Source organism: Amyelois transitella, chromosome 25 (genome assembly GCF_032362555.1).
Source record: "Amyelois transitella isolate CPQ chromosome 25, ilAmyTran1.1, whole genome shotgun sequence".
In the NCBI taxonomy this organism is placed as follows: domain Eukaryota; kingdom Metazoa; phylum Arthropoda; class Insecta; order Lepidoptera; family Pyralidae; genus Amyelois; species Amyelois transitella.
Genome location: NC_083528.1, coordinates 3857436 through 3884592, shown reverse-complemented (window position 1 = coordinate 3884592; position 27157 = coordinate 3857436). Strand labels below are relative to the sequence as shown.

At 38.8% G+C, this 27157-nt stretch overlaps 3 protein-coding genes across 5 annotated transcripts; all 3 read left to right on the top strand.

The window, feature by feature from the left end:
- The first annotated feature begins 137 nt into the window (after positions 1-137).
- On the top strand, positions 138-15125 carry LOC106137164 (latent-transforming growth factor beta-binding protein 4). Its single transcript, XM_060951476.1, has 25 exons — positions 138-377; positions 3804-3984; positions 4464-4542; positions 4648-4782; positions 5137-5332; positions 5601-5762; positions 6085-6297; positions 6786-6935; positions 7334-7439; positions 7992-8053; positions 8393-8521; positions 8873-9047; positions 9275-10020; positions 10213-10395; positions 10494-10616; positions 11045-11170; positions 11289-11495; positions 11777-11928; positions 12137-12229; positions 12538-12659; positions 13013-13164; positions 13495-13630; positions 14007-14127; positions 14390-14508; positions 14958-15125. The coding sequence occupies exons 1-25, from the start codon at positions 320-322 to the stop codon at positions 15118-15120; spliced, it is 4089 nt and encodes a 1362-aa protein (XP_060807459.1). The 5' UTR covers positions 138-319; the 3' UTR covers positions 15121-15125.
- A 575-nt stretch (positions 15126-15700) lies between these two features.
- On the top strand, positions 15701-20698 carry LOC106137136 (delta(24)-sterol reductase). Of its 3 annotated transcripts, none has more exons than XM_060951567.1 (11): positions 15701-15719; positions 16488-16560; positions 16840-17031; positions 17382-17537; positions 17844-18068; positions 18181-18275; positions 18780-18954; positions 19098-19256; positions 19502-19699; positions 20059-20193; positions 20495-20698. In XM_060951567.1, exons 3-11 carry the CDS (start codon positions 16840-16842, stop codon positions 20696-20698), a joined length of 1539 nt encoding a protein of 512 aa, XP_060807550.1. In that variant the 5' UTR covers positions 15701-15719; positions 16488-16560. The 3 variants fall into 3 exon arrangements, with proteins under 3 accessions (XP_060807550.1, XP_060807549.1, XP_013193357.1); XM_060951566.1 differs by lacking the exon at positions 15701-15719 and adding an exon at positions 15952-15971; XM_013337903.2 differs by lacking the exon at positions 15701-15719 and having other exon boundaries at positions 16849-17031.
- Positions 20699-22268: 1570 nt separating this feature from the next.
- Positions 22269-27157, top strand: LOC106137154 (delta(24)-sterol reductase). The gene is made up of 9 exons (XM_013337930.2): positions 22269-22534; positions 22821-22976; positions 23502-23726; positions 23855-23949; positions 24334-24508; positions 24761-24919; positions 25389-25586; positions 26159-26293; positions 26639-27157. Exons 1-9 carry the CDS (start codon positions 22343-22345, stop codon positions 26840-26842), a joined length of 1539 nt encoding a protein of 512 aa, XP_013193384.1. The 5' UTR covers positions 22269-22342; the 3' UTR covers positions 26843-27157.

The following is a 27157-nucleotide window of genomic DNA, read 5'->3' as shown; positions in this document are numbered from 1 at the left end:
TAAATCCCTATATATCTATGTATATGGTGAATGTTTTTCATTACGTGATGCGTCTGTGATTCAAACAAATACTGTTTACTCCGTATAGTGTGTAGACGATACTTTCAACCAAAATAGTTTTGGTCCGAGGATGGATCTACGCATGCGCGAAATGTTATCAGCAAGTTGACCCGCTATCATTACTTACGAAGGCACTGCGGAGGGTACTCGTTTACCAAGAATTTATCAATAACATCTAAGTATTTATTAAAAAATAAGTGAAAAGTTTATTTTTAATTTTTAAACATTATGTGCCAGTGACTTTCAGTGATTTAAAGAAATGAATGTGAAAATTGTATTATTAGTGCTGTGCGCGTCACTAAAAAGTTTTGGAGAAGGTAAGTACCTATCCATACAATTGTACAAACATTACTCATTTTAAGAAACATTCATCTTTTTCGTGAATAAGATAGCAAATATAAAATGGCCTTGAACCACTTATCTTGTTTAATTAAGTTCAAGTTTTTGAGGGAGTTATTAGGATTTCCAGAATTATGGAATATGTATATACTCTGCTTTAAGTAAGCATGATATTGACAAAAGGTCTAACTTATATTATTTTAAAACAGAAAAGCAACCTAATTTTTTTTGTTAACTATTTGACATTTTTCAATTTCTTTTAGACATACTGCATGGTCGGTCTTATTCTATGTTAAGTATTTGCAAACCGGAATTCATGGGTCTGATAACATGTATAATCACTCTTTCATAACATAAATAACTATCAAATTCGTGGAAAATTAATATAAAACAGTTTTGTTTTAAGACATAAAAAGCTACTGAAGCTTTTTGATAAAATCGCATACTTTTTTTACTCATATCATTCCCAGCGCGATCGTCATAGACTGTCACATTAAATATGGAGTCTCTGCCAACTCGTCTGGAAAAGCGGCTTTATGTGTCTATGTATCCAGGTTATTAGCTCAGTATAGACCTAGATGGACGAATCTTGGTCAAATCGAGGATGCTGTGACCAAAAGTGTGGTCAAGAGTATGAACACATTGAACCAACGAGAATGAAAAGTTTGATGAATGTATACTAAGATGAAGCAAAAGAAGTATGCAGTGATCGTGAAGGGAAAAGATGTAGTCGCTGAATTCCCTCCTTCGTCCTAATAGTTGCAGCGTGATGTTATATAGCCCAAAGCCTTCTTTGAAGGCTTCAAAAAGAATTTGAACCCGATAGTTCCTGAGATTAGCGCGTTTAAACAAACAAACAAACAAATTATTAAGCTTTATAATATTATATCTACTATACTTTGTTAAAACAAGTTCATAAGTAGGTATTATTCGGTGAAAGAGCATCAAAATTTAAATACATACATATGGTCACGTCTATATCCCTTGTGGGGTAGACAGAGCCAACAGTCTTGAAAAGACTGATAGGCCACGCTCAGCTATTTGGCTTAATGATAGAATTGAGATTCAAACAGTGATAGGTTGCTAGCCCATTGCCTAAAAAAGAATCCCAAGTTTGTAAGCCTATCCGTTAGTCGCCCTTTACGACATCCATGGGAAAGAGATGGAGTGGTCCAATTCTTTTCTGTACTGGTGCCGGGAACCACACGGCACCCGGGAACCACACGGCACTCAAAATTTAAAAACAGAAACAATAGGTAAGTCTAGTTCACTCGTAGTCAATAGCTGAGTTGTAAAACTTAGTTCTAAGCGACTAATCAGTTAATTGGTCGACACTCGATCCGGACGCGGTATGGGTTCAAACAGGTCAGCCCTCGCATGACTGGATTTACTAACACTTACTATATATGATATTACATAAGGTAATTTAAAAAGGATGGACTGTATAAAACTCTACAATAAAGAATGTAATGAAATGTTGTAATGATAGAAAATAGGACGAATATCGTTGAAAATATTATATTTTGATACAGAATAAAACGTTTTAACATAAGTACTTATAATAAATGGACACAAATAGAAAGACGGATATCGCAAAGAATTTATTTACATTAAAAGAAAATTTGGGGGAAAAAATTGTCATTTTGAAAAAACCCAGGGATTCTCTTTTGATTAGAGATATTATTTTACGAATTGGATGTTTTTCGTCTCTGACCCCCGCAATCTTTGCAATTGCCTGTATGTACAGGTTTCCTCAAGAAAACCTATCTGGGCGTAGTGTCATTAATGTTTGCGTTACGTGTAAAGTCGGGGCACCATATTAGTAATAGACCTAGAAGATATCGAAGACGCGCGCAGTGCATCGTGAGGGAGGTCGCAGAGATTATCGCGGACATCTTCATAAACAACCCGAGGTCGCAAATAATATTTCGCCGGAAGAGTCGCATTTCTATAAACATGGGATAAAACATAAAGCGAAGGTAGGCTAGACCGTCTACCGTCGAGAGAAGCGTACCCACATATTGTAGGTATACAAGTACTATATTCTATGACTACGTAGTAAGGAGTAATAATATCACAAAGTTTTAAGTATACTTATAATTTTCTTCGTGGGGCATTCTCGTATGATTGGTCTGACCGGAACGTTGGTGAACACTTGGATTTAGGACACAAACATTTAAACCTCTCGTTTTTAAAAAAGCAATCTGAAATCTTTCAGGTGAAAAAGTTCTTGGGGTTGAGCTTCGAAATGGGCATGAGATATATTTCAAATTCTTTTTAATGAAGATCACGTAGTTTTTGCATTAGCGATAAGACCGCCTACACCACATAACCTATGTTTTTTTTATTTACTTTTTCTTTTTGTGCAATAAATAGTTTATCTATGTAGATGCGTCTACGCTTGGTTATCGTAATCGAAAATTTCAGCAATATCTGTTCTTCCCTCTCCTTCCTTCATTGTCCTCAAAGTATTACACAATATGTACACTTAGGTGCTTACCATTGCAAATAAATAAAATAAAAAAATAGGTACAGACTTGTTCATTCCTGGTAAACAAATGGGATGCTACAATTTGTTTACTTAAAGTTTTAATAACGGGATGTTTACAAACGTCGTTAATTTACAAGAAAATATCGCGGTTTTTTTAATTACAGATAAGAGGGATATTTACGATCGAATTACTTCATGCAATAAATTTATTTAGATCATTGGTTTCATCTGTGGATTTTTATTACAAGTGCCTTTAAACTAGGTACTTGCTACTCGTGTCATGATGCAAGTATCCATAATTTAAACATGAACTTTGTTGCAAATAACCATATCAGTGCAAATTAATAGCGTCATGAGTGTCATTAGACAATTGTACCAGAGTAGAATGTGGGCCTGTAGGTGAGCAAGCATTTATCCAATCAGTACAATGAGGCTTAAGTTACTGAGCTGAGACCTTCAAAGGATTAATAGAAATCAGAAATTACGTACACTTTGTTGTTATTTCGAGTTTGTCGAAGAAGTCTCATTTTGTAGAAGGTGCTCTATTTGTCTATGTTACGAGATGAAGGCGATATAATTACCTAGTTTAAACAGAATACCTGGGTTTTTTTTAAAAGTTTGTATATATTAAAGATCGTAAGGCAGACATGTTTTTGTAGGAATAGAATGTAAATAAGTCAAATTTATGTATGCCTTTTAAAGTTTATTAGGATTGTGTTATTGCAAGAGAAAACGGGTGAGCGTTTTAGTTTTAGAGTGAAATTCAGGGATCGTGCAATCTTACAAAGTACATACCTACTAAGGGCGATCTATAAGTTCAATAAAGTTATAAAAATATTAAAAGAAAAAATATCTAAAATATTATACCACTAAAAATATCTAAAAATAACATAACTAAATAATTAAATCACAGGTTTGACCTCTGAAGAAGAGGTAGACATAAAAGACACATGTTGCGGCCACGCGGACTTGCTGGCCGTGTCGACGAAATCTGTTCAGGAGTGTTCCTCATCAGACCTGCCGGACTTTATCAGCCCGGACGAGGAGGGCACCTGCAGAGCCGCCATGCAGAGTTGCTGCAGCAAGATATTCACGTGAGTCCTCCTGACGGGAGCCCGAGGATACGCCATAGACCATGCATGCTGGATTGGGTGAGACAGGCTTTTGCACGAAGCGATCCCATCCGACCTCCACAACCAGGGGAACTATACCCGTATCATGGTGACACATACCGTTACCTGAATGTGCAGGTTTCCTCACGATTTATTTCCTCACCGTTGTACGTTAGTACTATACCTACAGTCTAAAGTATATTTGTCACTTTTCTCATAATGTTATTACGTACCTGTTTTACGAGTATCTTCATCAGTTATCTTTAAGATACGAGTACATGTGGTACATTCGCCATAGCGTTTCTTACTTCCACCGAGGACTGCTTTCCTGGGCCTTTTACCTTGGCCATTTGCTCATTATGGGATTCCATATGTTAATCGAGTCATAGTATTGTATTGTCAACATTTTGCATTTTCTATAACTAAGTCTTACCTACTACTTACTACTTAATTTTTTTCAGTTTGAAAGATGAATGTACAGCGGGCACAAAATATGCAGCTGAGAAGCGATGTAGTGTTCCCAAAACGGAAATAGGGAAGGTTGGTATAAATTAGATGAATTCACTTAACTTTTCTTAAACATGATTCTACTAATATTTATTAATAGAAAGCTTAGGTTTCTTAGTAAATGAAATTTGTTTTCAGACATGCTGTGAGGAATGCTCGATTGGTCGTTGGACCGGGGAGTCTCAAGGTGTTGAGTCTTGTGGAGCACCCGCCTCGGAGGGCACTCCTCCCAACACGGCGCTTAGGAGAAATACTTTCTATCAATGTTGTGTGGTAAGATAATAGATGTCTGTAAGATAAACTTTAAATGCACTATACCACTGCCAGTTCTAAAGACATATATTTTTGAAATTTAGAAGCTTTTACTTTTTTTTAATAATGCGGGCTTTCGCCTTAGAATAAAGTTCAGCGAAATTATCATGGGTACAAAGTTTCAGGCTAAAATTAGTTAAAAGCTACATTTGATTCAAAGCTTTAATGAACTAATATAAATACCTACCCACAGAAAAAAAATAGATATTTACAATGAGTTAGTCAACATTTGCCGGCACTAAGAATTGGACGATCAGTAGCAAACGTTAATAAACGCCATGAACATATAGCCTCTTTATTATATCGTACCTATAGGAAGCAGCATCACAGCCTACGACGACGGAAAAAGTGGTAATCACAACGACTGAGAAGAAGATAGAGACGACCACGGCGAAGAAAGAGAAATGTGCGAAAAACTCCTGTGATCATGTCTGCAATGATGAAGACGGGAAGATCAGGTGCCAGTGCCACGAGGGGTACAGACTTCAAGGGGACAAGAAGTCATGTAAAGGTAAAATTAAATAAGTATTTGAAGTAATTGGGAAAGACTAAACTAACATCAATGAGGTTCCATTTCGTCGTATTATGTTTAGCTACAGAAGAGTGTTACTTTCGCAATGCGTATCCACAGACAACTTTTTAAACAATTTAATGAATAAGAATTTTGGAAAGTTTAACAGAAATTTACCATTACTTTGTCACATCAACATAAAAAATTTGTTACAATGATATCTATCTAATTCTTATAACTTTAGATAAAAAGATAATTCTCTTTACAGATATAAACGAATGTGCAGAAGCATTAGATGATCTGTGTGTAGCACAGGACACTGTCTGTCACAACACGGCTGGATCCTTCAAGTGTGTTCCTATCAAAAAACGAGAGGTTGGTGGCTGCCCGCCTGGCTTCAAGAAGAATATCGAGAGTCAAGTCTGCGACGGTAAGATCATTTGTTGCTAGGCTCAAATTATCATCTTCATTAATGCCATTAGATTCTATGTTCTGCAATATAACGATGAAAACGTTTTGGTGGTTTTACACCTATATTGTAAATAAACAAATATTATTTTTATATTCATTTGATGAGATGAAATTCCATTCAGTCAACATCCACTTCTATTAAATTTCTGTTATAAAAAATGGATGAGAAAAATGGACGACTATAGCGTGCGTTACTAGGGGCTTACATTCAGTATTGGATAAAAACGGGCTAAAGAAGAAAAAAATTCTCATAATTTTCGTGAATTCAAAACTGGTTTCAGATATAAACGAATGCCAACACCCCCGTCCGCCGTGTCCAAAATATCTTTGTAAGAATACCATCGGCGGGTACACGTGCGCGGGCAAGCCTGGCACTCCCTACGTGGAGGAGTCGCCCAAGGCCACCACTGAGACCAATGAGGCCACCGTCCCCACTCCGAGGAACGACATCTGTCCTCCAGGATTTAGGGCGGGACCTGACGATGAGTGTATAGGTCTGTATTGTTATACGTAACTATTGTAAATTATTCTGCTGTTCAAGCTTTTCTGCCTGCTTGAAGAGTTCATGTTTGATTATGTCAGGATTTTCCATCTAGAGATATTATTAAATGACAAAATTGCTAAAGGCCATTGACTTTATATTCGCATTATTGATTACTTAATCATTATTGTAGATAAGGTCTTTTCTCAGTTTGTCGTTATGCAAACTATGTGAACTTTACTATTATCTAGTGTCATTAAGCCATTATAACCACATGGTTGGGTATATTCTGTATGATAAATATTTCTAATTACTACCTAAGCACCATAAGCATTACCTTTCTCGTATTGTCAATCTCTAATGGAATTAAGCCGATAGCCCTAGTAGTGCGGTCTGCAATCTATTTGCATAGCGTTAATTGAGAATTGAAAATATTGTACCAGCGTTCCCTTAATTATTCATACCTGCCTTGGATATGAATTCATATAAAGGACATTTCAGATATCGATGAGTGTGAGGAGCGGTCGGACGATTGCCAGCATCTATCCCAACACTGCATCAACACCCACGGCCACTTCTTCTGCCAGGACCATGTCTCCAAGAGGTGCACCCCTGGCTTCGTCATCAACCCCACTACGGGGAAGTGCGAAGGTAAAGTTTGTTTTACTGATCAAGACAAAACGCAAGGTTACAGTATCTGCAGTAGAAGAATAACAGGCATTGATACATCTACAAAGTCCAGTAAAATTAGATAGCTAAAAGAGCATGTAGAACAAATGGCCGATAGGATAAAATCCACTCAATCCAGAATCATGACGTCGTATTGGCAAGCTAATGCACAACAAACAACCGTTCATAGGTAGGTTACCTATGTATTACAGTAGAAAAACGCGTCCAACCGGTTAAAGTTACATACTTTGGGAGAAGTCTTTGTTGAAAAGAGATCTTCATGCGCCTTAGATAGTGGCGTGTTAGAACCTAACACTTTAAAATTATGCGGCGTCACAATTGATTTCAAAACCAAATCTTGACTGTAGACTTTGTTGCAGACATCAACGAATGCGAAGACATCACGGAGGTGTGCAAGCGCACAGAAGTGTGCATCAACCTCCCAGGAGCCTACAACTGCAAATCCAAGATCAGCACTTTGCCCAAGTAATGTAATGTTGTGATACACTCTTCTTCGTTATAATATATTCAATGTGTTTAATGCTGTGTAGTAATTTAATGTGTGTTGTTATTCCAATAAATAGTGTGGTCTCCTGCACGTACTCCTACCTTATCTGTCTGAAGTAAAGTAAGTAATGAGAGATATTAGAATGTAAACTTACCATGACACTCATATGAATAATCTCCAGTCGTTAACAATCTTGACTAATCTTCATATGTATTAAACGTGATAATACTTGCATAATTTTATTTTAAGTGTATTTAATAGTTTCAGTATAATCTTAATCAGTTCTTCTTTTTCTTGTCTCTCTTTCTTTGTCGGATTTAACTTTATCGTACCTAAAGTAGAGTATTTCATAATTGACTAAATTTCCACGAGTAACAGAACATACTACTTGTTCTATCATAACATCTTCAGTAGGTAATCAGAATTGCACAATCCATGCTAGCAATACTATGCACGTGCTTATTTTTAACATCTAAGTATTGTAAAAATCTGTAGGTAGGAAAATCTATAGTAATTTTATAAATTTTCAGGCTTGCTACTAAGACCTGTCAAGAAGGCACCCGTATTCGGCCAGGCGGTACAATTTGCGAAGGTGAGTTAAAAACTAAAGCTCCTGTAATTTCCCATAGAGTAGAGTACGTTACGACTACTTTTTCTCTTCGTTCGTAAGCCATGTAAAATATCAGAATATTTATTAAGCAATAATAACTATATGCACTGCACTTAATTTTTTATATGCCTTTGTGTCAGTCAGCAAATATTAAGTGGCCCCTCAGATTTTAAGCGAACCTCTGAGTTCCTAATAGGGAATACGATAGAAAAAAAAATCGAAATCACTCCGAGCTGAAGAGAGGGCTGCTCTATGCAAAAAGGGCCCGAGTTTTTTGTATTTGTTCTGCAAAAACTATTAATTTACACCCACACTTTATAGATATTGATGAATGCAGAGAAGGTACCCACCTCTGTGACGAGTTCCAAAATTGTATCAATACGTTTGGAGGTCACGAATGTCGCTGCAAGAATGGGTTTGAACTGGACTCCTCCTCAGGCGCCTGTGTAGGTTAGTATACATTTTCTGTCTACTTAGATATGCATTTGTAGAATCTTTTGAGTCGTTGCTCATTATACAGTATACACTCTTGGGAGAGTGGTCGTGATCGCCTAGTGGAATCTGGTGCCAAGCCAAACGTTTCGTTGCTATTTGTCCCTGAGTAACTATCAAGACCGCTATAGCCCGTTCGGCAATTTCATTAATCAGAATAGTTAGGGATATTTTTTGTAATTGATGACATCCTTGTCTTTCATAATGTAAATGACTGATAAATAAAATATTCATCTAAATTCACGGAAGATTTTTGCATCTTGATCTTAACTAAATTCTTTCAACACAAAAACCTCAATGATTTTCCAGACATCGACGAGTGCGCCTTGAAGATGGATAACTGTTCTCCGGGCACTCATTGCCTGAACATGCTAGGCACCTTCACCTGCACCCGCCGGGCTCCAGCTACCACCAGCACCACCACGCCGTCTACCATTGCACCAACACCAGCGCCATCCGAATATGATTATGAATATTATTCTGAGTAAGACATTTCAAGTACTTTTTGTATCCAGGGTTCGAATGAAATTTCATTAAAGTTGAGATACTTAGTTCATTGAAACTAAATTGGATATGAACTATTTTTTTTTAACCATTATCTTACCTTTTTTTCTCTACCTAACGTTATTTCCCTGCTTTGGCTTAATTTCATCGACATTTAATGTATCATTTCAGAATAAAAGCGGTAAATATATATTTTTTTATTGACAGAGAAGACAATTCAACGGATTCCACAAACGAAGCTGTTCCACCTCCACCACCAACTACGACGCCGAGACCAACAACACCTAAACCACCTACTACTACGTCAACAACAACACCTCGGTCCACCACAGAAAGTTCTGCTCGAACCCCCAAGTACCCTTACTACTATACACCTAGAACAACCACAACAAGTAGATCACCATACAGACCTGATAGACCAATGTACACACGACCCATATACACTACTTCTACTACTACTAGAAGACCACATATACCAGAAGAGAGACCAAGATATCCTGAATATTCCTATGATCCATACGGAAGACCGAGAAGACCAGAAGAGACAACAACTGAATTATTAAGAAGACCAGAAGATCGTCCTCGTCCTGACTATTCCCGACCAAACACTTACGATAGACCAAGAAGGCCCGAAGAATCTACGACTACTGAAGAAATACCGAAGCCATACATCCCAAGGAGACCAGAAGAACCAAGACGACCTGAACCTTCAAGACCTTTGGATCCTTTTGCTAAACCTAGGCCTGATGATTTTACAACTGAAGAAGTCCCAAAGCCATTCATACCTAGAAGACCAGAAGAAACTCCATCCAGACCAGAAGATCCAAGGGAAGAAATACCAAAGGAACCGGAACTTGGGCCGAAACCAGACGATGATAATAGACCAGGGTTTGACATCAATAGCTTGCATTGTTTGGATGGATACGAAAAAAATGAACATGGTGATTGCGTTGGTAAGTTATAATTTAAGTAAAGTAAGAGTTTATATATTAAAGATTGGTTTTGTCTTTTAGCTTCGAAATTAAGAAGTCAGATGTACCGTCTATTCTTCTGTTGTTAATGCTTGTTCTCTAGACAGAGTCTAAAACTTTTGTCTTAATGATTTACAAGTCTATTCAACAAATGTATTTTTTTTAATGCTTCAGATACCAACGAATGTGAGGCAAACCGCCATCTTTGCAGCAACCTGGAAGAATGTGAGAACCGCCCCGGAGGGTATACCTGTGAATGCATCAGGGGGTTCACCAGGGACCCCTCAGGTTGGTGCGTGGCTATCACTACCAGTAGCACTACTACTAGCACTACCACTGAAAGAACAACCACACCAGGTAAATTAAATTATGAAGGTATCATAATGTATCTATATTAGATGGCGTATTATGAGTAGAAGATGATTGTGTTCTACACCATGCTTTTTATGTTTTAGTTCCCACCACGACCCCTCGAAGAACACGATACCCACCGAGAGTACGGCCGACTGCTCCTCCGCCTTCGAGGGTTAACTGTGACTTCGGGTACAACTTTGATACCAGTGAGGGTAGATGTATAGGTGAGCACTGTTCCACGAACATCCATGGCCCCACTTACCACGCTCCTTTGTAATGAATTTGCCTTTAGTGTCCCTTTGTTTCTGTATTACTCATCCCCTATTCTAAATGTTGTAAGTGAACAAAAATAACGTAGGTCACCTACGTTACAATGCAATGTTCCTATGTTTTTAAAAGATGTAAAAATTTTGTTAATTTTATCATCTTCTTCGTTTCCTTTCTCCCCTCTCTACGTGGGTTCGGCATAGTATGTTAATTTCTTTTAATTTTCAGCCACTTATCACACACCTTTTCTTTCGCGCTATCTACTCGTACACCATCTCTTTTTCGGCCTTCCCTTATTTCTAAAACACTTGTACTATCTCTTTATTTGCGAAGGTTATTCAGTAATTGGTCAATATGAACTTGTTTATTCAATCTTAATTTTCAGATATTGACGAATGTGCGACCAACAAGCACACCTGCGCGCCTAACGAAGACTGCATCAACTTTGGAGGAGGCTACAACTGCGAATGTGGCAGAAGATGTCGCGGGGAAACAGATAGGCAACCTAATGGTACTATTTACTTCTTAAAGCACATTTTATATGTTGGGCTTATATGTTTCCTAATGTAAAGTATTACAAGCGGCATGGAATCGCTAAGGGATTTTTACATTAAAGTTATTTATTTCAGTCTATTATCCAGTGTCTCCCACAAGAGAGACAGTCCCAATGGCTACGACCCCGTCGTCGCCAACAGACTCCAACATCATCACAGTGGGGGCCCAGTTCGGCCAACGAGGGCCTAGGGTCATGAGGCCCCCGTACGTCAGGTTCAACTACGGGACTATGCAGCCTTGCCCGTGGGGCTACAAATTGACGCCAGACAAACGATGCTTAGGTAAGTAAAATAATAATTAAATCATCAAAGTAACTATTTTCAGAGGAAGGCTTGTAATATTTTAAGGTTCTGCTTACCAAGAAAAAACCTAAATATGTAAAGAATTAAACTAAATGAGCAATTAAAAAGCTAGATCATTGCAATATGGATTTCAAATAGGTGTTTCTGTTCTTTTCATCAATTGCAGAGCCGCTCACGTAACTCTTCTTCCTAGTATTCGTTGCTCATATAAGAAATCCAATGCTGGCTATAAGTTTACTTATATGTATCTTGTTACAAAGATATCGACGAATGCGCCCGCAACGTGTCACAGTGTGGTCCCGAGCAGCGCTGCGAGAACTTCTTCGGCGGTTACTCGTGCCACTGCCCCGGGGGACACCGTCTGTCCGGGGAGGACGGCTGCGAGGACATCGACGAGTGTCGCTTCGGCTCCGTAAGTGTTTGTATTGCCAAGAGTCCTAGGAAGTCCGTGGGAGAATTTTTCGACGGGTATTCCTGGCACACTATCACGAAACTGCGGCTGTCAGGGATGAGATTAGTTTTCGCGTTACACCTTCAATACTACTTGACATCCACCAGTTACCACTTACAGCTAAAATGCTGAGAGTTTATTAAAATCATAAAACAAATGTTTTTTCCAGCCCTGTTCTTACAACGGAGAATGCATCAACACTATCGGCTCATATCACTGCAAGTGTGGAGATGGCTTCCGTAACGCGCCAGCTAACGACAAGGTAAATTAAATAGAAGAATGACCATAGTTCCTAGTAAATAAAGAAGTCCTGAAAAAGATAACCAAGTATTGTCATCATGGATACCTTATAAGGCGAGTTAGGATATGCAAGTTAAACGTGTGACAATTAATGACATCAATTCTTCGTTCGTGCTATAGGTATTAAAGGTTAGGGAGTCGTTTTATTCTAAATCTAAACTACACTACAGATATGAAATCATGATGCAGTAAATATCGACAAGAACACAAATTTATTTCCAAAACAACAAGTTATACTGACATAAATTTACGTACTTTTTTCGTGTTTAGGTCTGTATGGACATTGACGAGTGCTCAGAGGACCCTGGAGTTTGTGACCACGAGTGTACCAACACGTGGGGTGGATATAGATGTTACTGCAGGCGGGGCTATCGACTGGATAGAGACAATAAGTAAGATGGGAAATATTTCACGAATAGAGTTTAGACTCTGTCGGTGTTCGGAATATAGAGGAAATCTGGAATACTAAGTAAACTACCTGAAATAATAGAAGCAACCCTCCGCCAGTTATCAAAATGGCGGAGGGTTGCAAGTTCAGTCCCTTACTTCTCTAATCCTCTCTTCTTCATTTCCTTCCTCCATCTTTGTGAAAGCAAGTTTTGTTTAAGTTTTTACCTCATTAGACACATCGTCGTGAAATTCTTTCACGTTTTCACATATTACTCTCTTATATGTACGTTTTTTATCGTAATATAATAATTTTGTGCTTCCAATCCGATATTAAGGTACACCCACTTTTTCCCAGAACATGTGTGGACGTAGACGAGTGCTCCGAATGGTCGGCGGTGCGCCTGCGCGGGCGCCTGTGCGGCGGGGAGTGCGTCAACGAGCCGGGCAGCTTCCGCTGTCGCTGTCCCGCTGGGTACAGGCTTAGCGACGACGGGAAGAGCTGCGTGGGTAAGGGAATACATGTGCTTTAAAGGTATTAATATCTTCATAGTGTTTTATCTGCGTGGGTGAGTAAGATTTGTCGTTCAATGTCTTTATGGGTCTTCTAAAGTTTGCTTCATCATTATCCTCCCACTAGCCTTTGTCGTGAATCCACCCCGACTATTTCATAACTTGCTTAAAGGAGAACGTAACTCTATCTAATTTAAATGTTTCATACCAAGTAAGGCTAAACATTTGTTATACTATATATATGATTCCTTTTTCCGGATGATCTATCCGGCTCGAAGGACCACATACTCAAAAGATGAAAGACGATACTTTTTTTGTTAACTCTAGATATTGATGAATGCGAGACTGGCGAAGCGTCGTGTGCGCACTCCTCCACTCCCGGCGAAGTGTGTCAGAACACCCGGGGGAGCTACCACTGTCACCGGATAGACTGCCCTAGAGGGTACCGGCTGGAATCTAAACAGTAAGTACGTAGCGTATATGCGTGACAGAAAATAGCCTAAATAAAATTTCAAAGTTGATTGTACGGAAAAATAAAATTTTAATGTTGATAAAATACAAAATACTTAGGTACATAGGTACATACATATAGTTAATATCACTTGCGGGGTCTTGAAAAGACTGATAGGCCACGTTCAGCTTTTTGGCATGATGATAGAATTGAGACTCTAATAGTGACAGGTTGCCAGCCCATCGCTTAAAAGAATAATCCCAAGTTTATAAGCCCATCCCTTAGTCGCCTTTACGACGTCCATGGGAAAGAGCAGAAGACAAGAAACATCTTGATGTTTACGTAAAATAGCTACCTAGTTATATTTAACACGGTTTTTGTTTCGCAGCCGTTGCACGCGCGTGCAGCGAGCGTGCCCGATTTCGGACTGGTCGTGCCTGCAGCAGCCCAGCGCCTACAGTTACAACTTCATCACCTTCGTCTCCAACATCTTCCTGCCTTCCGGAAGGGTCTGCATTGTTATTTATTTTATAATCTGTTGGTACTTTGGTGAGAACTTGGTAACATTGTAGTCGAAATGTAGCTATTTGTTGCTGGCCACTTTCACACACGATAAAAAAAATGGAGGTTCGTTTTACTCCTATTTACCGCTTCAGATGTTGGTAGGTACAATTCAAATAAAACTTGTATGCAAATTACCACCTTATATAATGTCATCTACATAAATAAAAAAGTTGAACAATTTGTCAAATATTTGATTAATTGTTGCAGGTGGATCTATTCACGATGCATGGGCCATCGTGGAGGGACACACTGGTGACCTTCGAAATGAGGATGATTGACGTCCAAGCGTCTCACGGAGTGAAACCTGCAGATCTTAGATGTTTTGAGTGAGACCAATTTATTGTTTTAAGATTTGGTTAATTTTATTAGTGTGTTAAAAAAAACACTACTCAAATTTAAAATTAAGGGATTAATTATATTTTTTCTGTAGGCTACTTGAAAATTTTAAAATTAAGTTTGTTTTTTTGGGTTTCGAAAATATGATTTTATTTTTACATTTGTAACACTAATACATTATTTAAGGTGCAATAAAGTTTAAATATATAAATAAAATAATATTATACTAATATAGTATAAGATACTATCAGATAGATAGGGAGAACTCTTTATTGCACATAAATTATAACAAGGATAACTTATCCTAAACTTATGCTAAGGTAAAGTATAAGATGCGGCCTTTTATACGTTACTCTAGCATTTTATGAAGTGAGAATTTAGTGAAGCTAGTATGGATTTAAAATGCAACTCGTAAAAACTCTTCTATATTTTTTGACAGTATGCGACCAAGCAACAACGTGTGCGTGATATCCCTGCTGTGCTCCCTGCAAGGGCCGCAGGTGGCGGAGCTGGAGCTGACCATGTCTCTGTACCAGCGGGACCAGTTCGCGGGCAGCGCCGTCGCCAGGCTGGTCGTCATAGTGTCGCAGTATGAGTTCTAGTAATAAACCGTTGTTTTGTATTCACTGTGTTTTATTAAAGCTTCCAGTAATAATTAGACAGGTGGAGCTGACTAAACATTCAACAGGTTGAACAACCAAGATGACGCAACAAATCCTTTTCTAACATCTTAAAGAATTTAAGTGTTTGTATCAAGATGCTATGCGAGTCGCAGTACGAGTTCAGAATAATACCTATGTTTAGTATTTTTATATCCGCTGTATTTTATAAACTTTCAAGCACGGCCTTGTACGGATTCAGGTATTGCGATGGATAAAGAAGAACGTGCTAGGCGTGCAAAACTTAGAAAGGAAGGAAAAAATTAAAATGAGTCAAGCGTGTGGCTCCCGCATAGACGACGCATAGGTACCTACTTGTAGAACACGCTAGACGTGTTTTAAGCAGTGCGTCATCCTCCTGACGTAAGTCCCGCATTTTACCCTCACCTATAGAGAGAGAAGTGACTCCCAAATTCTGCCAACTAGTGAAATTAACAAGCTTCAAGTAATAGTATGCTGAATCTGACCATGTCCCCATCGAGCGGGACTATTCGTCGTCAGCCAGGATCGTCATCATTTCGCAGTTGATTGTAGAAAGCATAGTAAGTAATTGCATAGTGTAAAGTATCGTAATGTTTTATTAACGCTAATCAAGTCGGTTAAATTGTAGTGAAAATATTTTTATTATTACCTATACTGTCATTTACTATGATTACAATAGTAGACATTGTCTCTGGTAATACCTACTAGTGTCTTATCACCCACTGCTTACCCTTTGACCGCAATTGCTATCCATGTGATAAAAATGTATTTCGCCTAACGCCTGGATTGCGGATTCTTATTGAAAGAAAAAGGTAGGTTGATACAACTGGAATAATTAATTACTTTTTAAGTTTAGTTTTAAACTAATAGAGTGAACTCAGGACTTAGGCGGGCCATTATTTGCGAGAACCGCTATTGACACTACGGAAAAAACATTATCTAGCTATATTAAGTGTGCCATGGTTTGGGGAGAATAGGGGAAAGTCATCATTTGCACTTCTTACCACGTTTTGGTCGATCTGAGTCTGCAGGCTTTCATACAACCAAACCTGTCCTGTCCAACTGAAGGACACACACTTTTACTTACAAATTTGTGAATGAAACAATAACGATACATCATGAATGAAAATACAAACTATTTCAAACTGGGACTAGAATCTTATGACGATTGACATAAGAACCATTATAGAAAACACAAATTTTAATGATTTCATCAATTAAAATTCATAGTGTTTAGATTTTTCTTACGTCTACATGCATAAGGTTTAAAATCGAAGAAGAATTTTTATAATGTTTGCTGCTGTAAGACCGGTGCCCTTGAAATTTAGTTTACAGATATAGACCATCTGCGGCTGACGGATTCAATGTAGAATTTGTGATTCCTGCTTATTTGAGTAAAAGGTGCGTACTAAAAGATTTACCTTAATCTCGACGTGCTTATACTAGTTTTCGCCCGAAGGATGTCCAGAAATAAAGAAGCCAATGTTCCTTCTGATAGTGTTCTCTATCTTCTGAAAGTTTTATGTTAAGTATTACAAACAAAATATGAAGATCGAACAAATTTAGTATTTACGATTTTAGTAATTTAGTATTTCACCATTTAGTATGTGTTTATGTAAATGATTGAATGACGTGATTGTTTAAAGATTATATCTATACATATTTTAACCACCTATCAAGATGGTGCAGGTCCAAACTGAAGGTCTAGCGGAGTATATCCTGGTCCAGCACAGATGGATCATAGTGCTTCTGGCGTTGCTGCCCATGTCCGGCGTCTGGAAGCTTTGGTCTATCGTCAGGAATTACGTGGTCTTCAAGATGAGCAGCGCGCCTAAGATGCACGATAAGAAGGTCAAGGATGTACAGAGACAGGTTAGATAAAGTGATAAAGACTTTTAAGTTGTTTAATACAACAGTCAAAACCTTAGCCACATAAAAAGAGGAAGTTCTATGACCATAGGTAAATATTTTAGAAAGCTATTTTTTTTCCAATTCTACGGTTTACTTGGGATTTTCGTTATCCAGATAAAACAGTGGTTGGCCACCAACTGCAGCCTGCATAAGTAGGTAATGTATACATTCATATAATCACGTCTTTTTCCCTTACATTCAACTGTATTTCGTATTGATGGAATACCACCGCCTAAAATAGAGTCTCAAGTTTATTAGCCGTTCTTCTTGTCATTTTTATGCGTCAATAAGTTTATCTACCTCTTTTCCAGGTAAAGCAGTGGTTGGAGAGCGGCCGCAGCACGCACATGTGCACGGCGCGGCCGACGTGGCAGACCATGTCCTTCCGCCAGGGGATCTACAAGAAGACCTTCACCAACATCAGGGTCAACCTCGTCGACGTCCTCGAGGTCGACACTAAAAACATGGTATGTTGTGAAAGGCAGGAGTGTCACATTTCGTATTGAAACTTCTTTCGAGTCTTATTATTTTTTTGGTCACCAAAGATAGTTTGTCAGTCTTGAAAGGAATTGATTGAAATAATATTTAAGTATTGATTTTTTTTTTAACTTCTCAACGTCGTTGGCGTTCGGGAGTTTGTCCCTGTCTCTTCCTTCCTTGACAAAGAAAAATCTTTGGACAAAGAGACCAACCTTTTAGATACATAAGACAACGCTATATTAGACAACGATAACAATAGATTAAAGAATATGTATTAACTTTAATTTTCACAGACCGTACGTTGCGAGCCCCTGGTGACCATGGGCCAGCTCTCCCGCACGCTGCAGCCCCTGGGCCTGGCCTTACCAGTGGTCCCAGAGCTAGACCAGTTGACAGTCGGAGGGCTGGTGATGGGCACAGGAGTAGAGACATCTTCTCACATCTTCGGGTTGTTCCAACATATATGTCTCCAGTATGAACTGGTTTTGGCCGATGGATCAGTTGTGACGTGTAGTAAGGTAAATGTGAACAATGATACATACTCGAAAACGGAAAAGGAAAGTTCTAATCGTGATTTTTTAATTTTTTTTATGAAAGCCGATAATTTTAACTCATCTCTCTTCCCGTTAGAATGAGAACCCGGATTTATTCTACGCGGTTCCCTGGTCCTACGGAACCCTGGGATTCCTGGCATCGGTTGTTATTCAAGTTATCCAAGCGAAAAAGTAGGTAATTCTTAAACATTAATAAAGATAATCACCAAGAACAAACACAACTGTACAAAGTCAAATCAAAAATCAAATGCTGAAGCTGAAGAAGACTGGGGGTGTGGGTTAATAATGAGTGGAAATAATTGAAGCATGCAAAAATTTTCTAAATACTTTTTTTATATCAATCTTTGCTCTCTTCTCTTCTTCTTGTGAAACTTAAGGAAATAAGTGTCCTTGACTTTTATTCATAAAAATATTCCTTATGAGATTTTTATGTAAATTCGTGTTGCCAAATTTCAGCATTCGGTAGTTTTGGCTAAGTGTCTTGTTTAATTTCTATTTATTCTTTTAACTTCGCAGTTGGAGTTGCATCCCTCGACACTTATGTTTTAGAGTCAGGGGTCGGTTTTTGATATTTTTCTCACCACATTGTCTGTACTTCAGCGTTTTCATTTTAAGGATGGCATGCATAATTCATTAATCATCTTTAGCTTTAATATAACAGCTTAATTTCTCCAGATACGTGAGGGTCCAGTATGAGTCCTATACGAACATAAAAGAGCTGTCAGCGCGCTTCAGCAAGGAATCCCTAGCTGTCGATCCTCACCAGTTTGTGGAAGCCATTATGTTCAGCAGAGACCATGGCGTGGTCATGACCGCTGATATGGTGGACGAGGTCGGCCCTGGTGGAACTGTAAGCTGATATTTTCTCATTCTTACATACTTTTTTATCCAATTTTGTAAGGTTTTGTTACATTTCACAATTACCCGAAATATAACTAGGATACCATCTTCACGAGCCACGTATCTATTAATTCTTGACGAATTCTCTTTCAGTTCAATCCAATCGGCAAGTGGTACTCGGAGTGGTTCTTCAAGCAGGTGGAGAGGCACCTTCAGAATTTCATCTATGGCTTCAAGCGTCCCGTGGTAGAGTACATCCCTCTCAGGGACTACTACCACAGGCATTCAAAGAGTCTATTTTGGGAAGTCCAGGTATGATTATGTCATCTCATCAGAGTACTTGAATATCGTAAATCTTAAGTGGTCACTAAACTACTTTTCCAGTAGCAGTGTGAGCAAAATATGACCATTCTGAACCATCCATATAAAATTTAAACTCGTGTAAGATCCTTCTATCATCCTAATCCATTGGGGTAGCCCTCCGATTTCTTTACAACTAAAAAATTGCTTTAGTAATGAACTTTTTTATTTTATACTTCTGTTACCAAAACTTTAAGGACATCGTCCCATTCGGCAACAACCTGATCTTCCGTCTCCTGTTCGGCTGGCTGATGCCCCCTGAGGTGTCTCTGCTGAAGCTGACCCAGCCCGAGGTAGTCGCCAGGCTGTACGAGAAGGCCCACGTGCTGCAGGACATGCTGGTCCCCATTGAACACCTGGAGAACGCTATTAACAAGTTCCATGAAGAGTTTGAGGTTAGTCGTGAAAAAGAATTTAACTAGCTACTTCGATTTTGTGATTTTTTTGTTTGAGCTGGTGCCAGATAATGAACTTCACCTCAGGGTCTGTAAAGACCACTTTATAATGATATCATTATAAAGTTCATAAAGCTACTGCCTTCCTTCTCACCTTCTGGTTATTCCTATCGAATATTCCATCAAAAAGAAAAAGAGACCCGCAATGTTATTGTCAGAAAAAAATTACCTGTAAAATAAAATTATCCTTATATTATCCATAGGAGAGAAATGATTTTATGAACAATTTTGATGGTACGAGCTACCTATTATGATTTATAGTACTAACTATAGTTGTTTAAACCTGTTTGTAATTGCAGGTGTATCCGCTATGGTTGTGTCCGTTCAGAGTCCGTAACGAGCCGGGCATGCTGCGAGTGAAGACTGGCTCCGAGTCGCAGATGTTTGTTGATGTCGGGGTCTACGGCGTGCCTAAAGCCAACAACTATGAGACTGTAAGTTGACTGAGCTAGTAAAACGTTTTGATATATAAAATTTATTTCTTTTCCTGAGGGGTAAGTAGACTTCATCTTGCCACTTGCCACGATCCCTGTATACTTCCTTTGATTCATCCACGATAACGACCCCAAGCTGGGCTAAGGTGCCCGTAATCGCTGATGGATAACGGCATAGTTCGATGCCAGAATTTCCCACAGAGAGGACAAAATCTCGTCCAGCGCCTAAAGGATGATCAATTCTAGTGGGAACAGTCACAATAATGGTCACCTTCTGAAATATTTTTTGTTTTGTTTCCAGGTACCATCAACCCGTCGCATTGAAGAATTTGTGACCAATCACAATGGGTTCCAGATGCTTTACGCGGATACCTACACCACTAGAGAGGAGTTTCGCCGCATGTTCGATCACACCCTATATGACAAGGTCCGAGAGAGCCTGCCCTACTGCAAGGAAGCCTTCCCTGAGGTCTACGGGAAGGTCAACAGGAGTGTTAGGAAATAAATAAAGAATATTGTTACCTAAATAAATGTGTTTTTTTTTCTTTGTCAATAGTTCTATCGAAATTTAAAGTACATTCATCTAGTGCTGTAGCGGGAGCGATGATTCAGGCTCGACCGCCACAAGGGAAGATCTCCGGCAGGCCAAGAATCGCGGCGCCGACGATTCTAGTTCTTTCAAAAATTGCACGGAAGACGCGTAAAAAACTAATTTACACATTCAAGTATCCTAATGGTCAATAGGCTCACCCCGGGGTCCTCTCTACAGAGGTGAGGATGTAAATGGTTATACAGGCGTTAATGTCAGGTTTAGGAAATGGCTTTTGGCTGTTTTTACAGGCTTTTAATCAGACCCAATAAAGCCAATAAAGGACACGAAAATTTTAGGGTTGTTACCAATAGGTATTCCCTTATTACGTTAGTTGAAACTACACAATTAAGTAATACTTAACGGTTTTTTACGATCTACTATTGAGATAAAATGAATAGAACATAGTAAAGTACCCATGTACAAGAATGAACCTCCAATCAGGGGAGATAAACCTTCGTGGGAGCAAATACATGTGACCAGGAGGTATGTAGGTACATCCATCCATACGTAATATTATAAATTCGAAACTAGCTTATCTGTTCGTCTGTTACGGCTTCTCGACTTTGTGGTATGAAAAATGTAATCTTGTATGAAAATTATCTGAAGTCAAACATGGGACAGTGTGGGATTTTTTAGAGAATAGAGAAGGTAACTACTTACTTATTCTCTAAAAATCAGGAACAGGACAAACAGAATTATACTTTAACATTGGTTGATGTATTAAGTTTTAGGTACCTACTGATGTCAAATCTTTTTCTTACTAAAATTATCAAAAGAGCAGAGATTATCACTCTTCGTCATTAAAATAGTAACAGCTACGGTCTTGCTGTAGGTATACAGACGAAGATACCCTTTGACCATTTGGGTGATCATGCCAATTGGACAAATCACCTTTTATTTCTAACCATAGTTTTTTTTTTGTGAACATACTCTAAAAAAGTACTGAAAAAGTGATCTCCTGCTTTTTTACTTTTTTACATCTTCTTTCTTACATGCATAGGTTAATTTTATATTTTGTAAGTACGTAGGTATATTCAGAAGTTCTAAGCAGCTCTTGGTAATATCAAATATTTTTTAGATCGAAATGAGATTTGGCTACAGATAATAGCTAAGGTAGCATGTTATGATAGATAGACTATGATCAGACGGATTAATAAGAAGTGTCAGAGAAATAGAGAATGATAAAAATTTGATGTGTTTATAACATCGTGAATGAAACGAATCCCATTGAAACTCTCCACTCTAAGAGAACAATTGTTCACGTCAGATTATCGATGACTTATGTGCATATTGTAGGTATTAAATCGTAAAAGGTAGGTATATATATTAGGTACATTTACAACATGCGGGCAAAGTCGCGGTAAATAGCTAGTTTACTTTAATCATGAATCACGTGCCTCCAAGAAGCCTTACATACTACTGAACCCTAAAAACAAAGTATTACTGATAACATTTACCAGATAGGTGTTTCTTAAGTTAGTTTACTCATACATTATTATCTGCGGCCAACGGAGACGAGTATCAAAGACTCTAAGTAGTCATCAGCTCGCTCCCAAGATGGCGGCGGTTCAAACCGAAGGACTGTTGGAGTATATTCTGGTCCAGCACAGATGGATCATCTGTCTGCTGGCCTTGCTGCCTATGTCAGGCATTTGGAAGTTCTGGTCCATTGTCAGGAATTATGTGGTCTTCAAGATAAGGAGCGCGCCGAAGATGCACCACAGGAAAGTCAAGGATGTTCAGAATCAGGTTAGTTATTGAAATTGATGTTGAGAATTTTCGATCTGCTGGACAGTAAATGATGTTTTTGTAGTTATTGACGTTAGTTAAAATTTTGATAACGTTATATATAATCTTCAGCATAATGTCTCCAGCATTTTCCCATGGAAATGACGAAGAGGTCCTTAAAAGAGGTTGAGTCTTAGAGATAGGTACTAAATCGCCATAAAACATAGTAACATTACAATATTTTATCGTCGCTCTCATGGCAAGCATTGGGGTGATATAAATAAACTTTTTTACTACGCTTTTTTAGGTTAAGCAATGGTTGGCGAGCGACCACGGCACCCACATGTGCACCGCCCGCCCTTCCTGGGAAACCATGTCATTCCGGCACGGCTTGTACAAGAAAACTTACACCAACATCAACGTCAACCTCGTCGATATCCTAGAGGTTGACGCTAAGAAAATGGTACTTGAATCAAGTTCTACACAATATAAACAAAAAACTAACACAATAAGTTTACCTCACGAAGTACAAGTGAAGCAGCTACAGCAGCATCCTCCCGGTGTCTCCAGCGTCCTCTCCGAGAACAAGATCTAGGAGCGGGATAATAATACATACATACACGTCACGTCTATATCCCTTGCGGGGTAGACAGAGCCAACAGTCTTGAAAAGACTCATATGCCACGTTCAGCTTTTTTGCTTGATGATAGAATTGAGATTCAAATAGGGACAGGTTGCTAGCCCATCGCCTACAAAGAGAATCCCAAGTTTATAAGCCCATCCCTTAGTCGCCTTTTACGACATCCATGGAAACGAGATGGAGTGGTCCTATACTTTTTTTTATTGGTGCCGAAAACTACACGGAACATAATACGAAGCCCAGATAATGAGGGAAGCGAATCCAAATTGGATATAACGGTCATTGAATGCCCTACAATGTTCAGATTTTATTTCTCTCATCATTAACAGAAAACCATAACAATTACAGACCGTCCGCTGCGAGCCCTTAGTGACGATGGGCCAGCTATCACGTACCCTTCAGCCCCTAGGCTTAGCCCTAGCCGTGGTCCCAGAACTAGACCAGCTGACAGTCGGAGGTATGGTCATGGGTACAGGAGTGGAGACTTCCTCTCACATCTTCGGGTTGTTCCAGCATATTTGTCTACAGTATGAGCTGGTTCTTCCTGATGGATCCGTTGTGACTTGCAGTAAGGTAATTAAGTTTATAGACACCATTATTGTCCGATTTCTATGTTGGTATCTTAGGTTGAACCCTTGGACCTTTCCGTTAGCTTATCAACTTAACGTTTAAAAAACTTATAACGAATATTTTTTGTCTAGGAAGATAAACCGGATCTATTCTACGCTGTCCCGTGGTCTCACGGTACACTGGGATTCCTAACGTCAGTTGTGCTTCAAGTGGTACCAGCAAAAAAGTAAGTCATACTCGCTTTTAATCTGTTGCGACTGCCACTAGTTGTGATAGGAAAATTGATTTCAATCATCCTTTTATCTGGCCCATTTTTTATTGTACCTATTTGTAATACTGTTGTTATGTTATGTACATGTAAAGTTGAACGAGACATGGCTTTGCGACAGCCATCTTGTTCTTTCTTTCTTTTCTATATTATGGCTTCCACCGGACTTTCGGTGATTCTGCCAATGTCATGGTTAGAAAAGACACGAAAAACCATCTTGTTATGTCAGCTAGAAGCAAATGCTTAAAGTACCCTCCGAGGCGTGGAGAAGCTCGAGAAAATTTCGTGCCACCACCGAATGGAAGAGTTAAACTCCAAAATATAATATGGCTTATTTCCCAGATACGTAAGAGTACAATACGAATCGTATACAAACACTACGGAACTGGCAGCCCGCTTCAGCCAGGAATGTAACGCTCCCAACCCTCACCAGTTCGTGGAAGGCATCATGTTCACTAAAGACACTGGTGTGGTGATGACTGGCGACATGGTGGATGAAATAGGCCCTGACGGTATTGTAAGTTCTTAAACATACCTAGGTAGATAATAATATTCACAAAAATGGTATCTTTACTTAAGTATTCCCTGTAATTGCAAGTTAACAATAAGAAGTTTTTTAATTAATACATTTGATTTCAATAAAAATTCTCCAAAGTAGATGGAGAATAAACATTGGCGAGATTTCACTTTAACTTTCTTTTTTTTTATGTACTCCCTCGTCGTCAAAAAGTAGTACCTAATTGTTGTTTGTTGTTTATCATTATTTCAGTACAATCCAATAGGCAGGTGGTACTCGGAGTGGTTCTTCAAGCAAGTTGAGAGGCACCTTCAGAATCACATCCTAGGCTTCAAGCGACCTGTGGTGGAATACATTCCTCTACGGGACTATTACCACAGACACACCAAGAGCTTGTTCTGGGAAATACAGGTATTTAATTTATGTCTAAATGACAAAATTTACCAATTAGGTACCTCCACCAACCCATCATATTAGTCACCTTCCGGTTGTATCCAAATAAGGGGAGCGTCAACAAGACAAGCTTTTTGCATCTGGCGGTGAAACCGTAGTATGTGCCAGCTGCTTCTCTTATAAAAGTCTATCAAGGGAAAGGTTTATGAACTTGGAATTCTTCTTTTAAATGATAGTTAACCTGTGTCTATTTGTATCTCAATTCCTTTCAGTCTTTTCAAGACTGTTGGCTCAGGTTACCTCATAATGGATAAAGATGTCATGTAGTATGATATATATGTATATGTATGTGATGATAACCGAAATGTCGTTTGCACCTGCGTAGAGCGTCGAACGTAATCTTGGGTACATAACCTAAAAGCTTTGAACTAGTATTAAAACTACTGCTGTACTTATCTGAAAAAAGTTAAAACTTAATTGTTTCCAGGATATTGTTCCTTTCGGCAACAACATCATCTTCCGTTTCCTGCTCGGTTGGTTGATGCCACCTGAAGTGTCCCTGTTGAAACTGACCCAATTCGAAGCTATCACCAAGCTGTACGAGAAGGCCCACGTGTTCCAGGACATGCTGCTCCCGATCGATCACATGGAGACAGCGATAAACAAGTTTCATGAAATATTTGAGGTTAGCTTATATTTGTCTTCAAGGTTAGTTCAAAGTGCGTAAGTCATAGAAAATTTTATTAGTACAGTGGAACTTAAGAGATAGCTGTGCCACCTCGCGTTGATTGGTGTATTGGAGGTGGACAAGCCTGACTCCTGAGTCGTGACCTTCTCATGAGATTTTTTTAAATATCTAAAAATGGTAAGTAATTCTATATACTTAGTCTACGTACTTGTGAATTGATAGATACACTTACTGTTTATTTTCGAGTTAAACAATCGGTAGTCCAGCATATTGTTACATGTAGTAGGTATACTTATATAGGTTAAATTCGTTGTAAAAAGCAGGTCATCATCTCTATCCCACCACCACCTATAGCTCCTCTACCAACCATCCAGGCGAATAATGGGAGTTGCGCTGCTCTCGCGTTTGCACCCTAAAAGACGACGGTCAATAACTAAAATATTCGTATTCTTGCCAACTTAGTGTAGTACCTACATTGGACTTGAAATTAGGAATAGAGCATATGACTTACGTGACTTTTTACAGGTACCTACAGCATCGATAAAATATAATTTTACCAATATTTACAGGTGTACCCGATATGGCTATGTCCATTCAGACTGCGCAACGAGCCGGGTCTGCTGCGAGTTAAAAACGGGGCCCGATCTCAGATGTACGTCGACGTCTCGTTGTATGGCGTGCCTAAAGCCAAGGGTTATGAGACTGTAAGTCTGACTATAAGTACTTTACTAGAAACTTTAAAAAACTGAAGACAATTATTTATAGTCAAGTCCCTTAAAAGCGCCTTATTCAAACACCGATTTAAAGGAGATCTGGTAAGTAGGGGTGATGGTAGGTAATGCCTGTTTTGCAAATAAGGGTGTGCGGGTGATGTTTTGTGTCAAGCAGACAGCTGCCCATGAATTGGGTTTGAAGCGAAGAGTACATAATTCCATCGATGTCTAGTACTATAATGATTGGGTAATAATGAGGTATAGAATATTTCCTTCCATCCTACGGCTGGTATTTCAGATAATTTACTTCCGTTTTAATATACAAAACACTGTCAGGTACCATCCCACCGCCGCGCCGAAGAGTTCGTAGCTGGCCACAACGGGTTCCAGATGCTCCACGCAGACATCTTCACCACTCGAGAGGAGTTCCGCCGCATGTTCGACCACACCCTTTATGACAAGGTGCGAGAGACGCTGCCCTACTGCAAGGAAGCCTTCCCCGATGTATACGGGAAAGTCAACAGGAGTGTTAGGAAGTGATAATGACACGTGATGGAAATTGTTGATTATGATAACTAAATAAATAAATTTATTTAAATCCTTTAAAAATGCATAGTTTCAAATTCTTCCTTTTTTTTCAACTGTGCATCGACCAGAGTAATCTAATCTAAATAAGTAATAAGAGGTGTTCATTATATTAGATAGCTGATTAGATATTTGTAATATTATTTGGCAAAGTTTCTGAAACTGAGTGCCTTCTTTTTATATGCAATGCGAATTACCAGATACCCTGTATACTACCTTGACCAATTGAAACATATCGAGTTTCGGCAGCAATTTACTTAGAAATAAAAT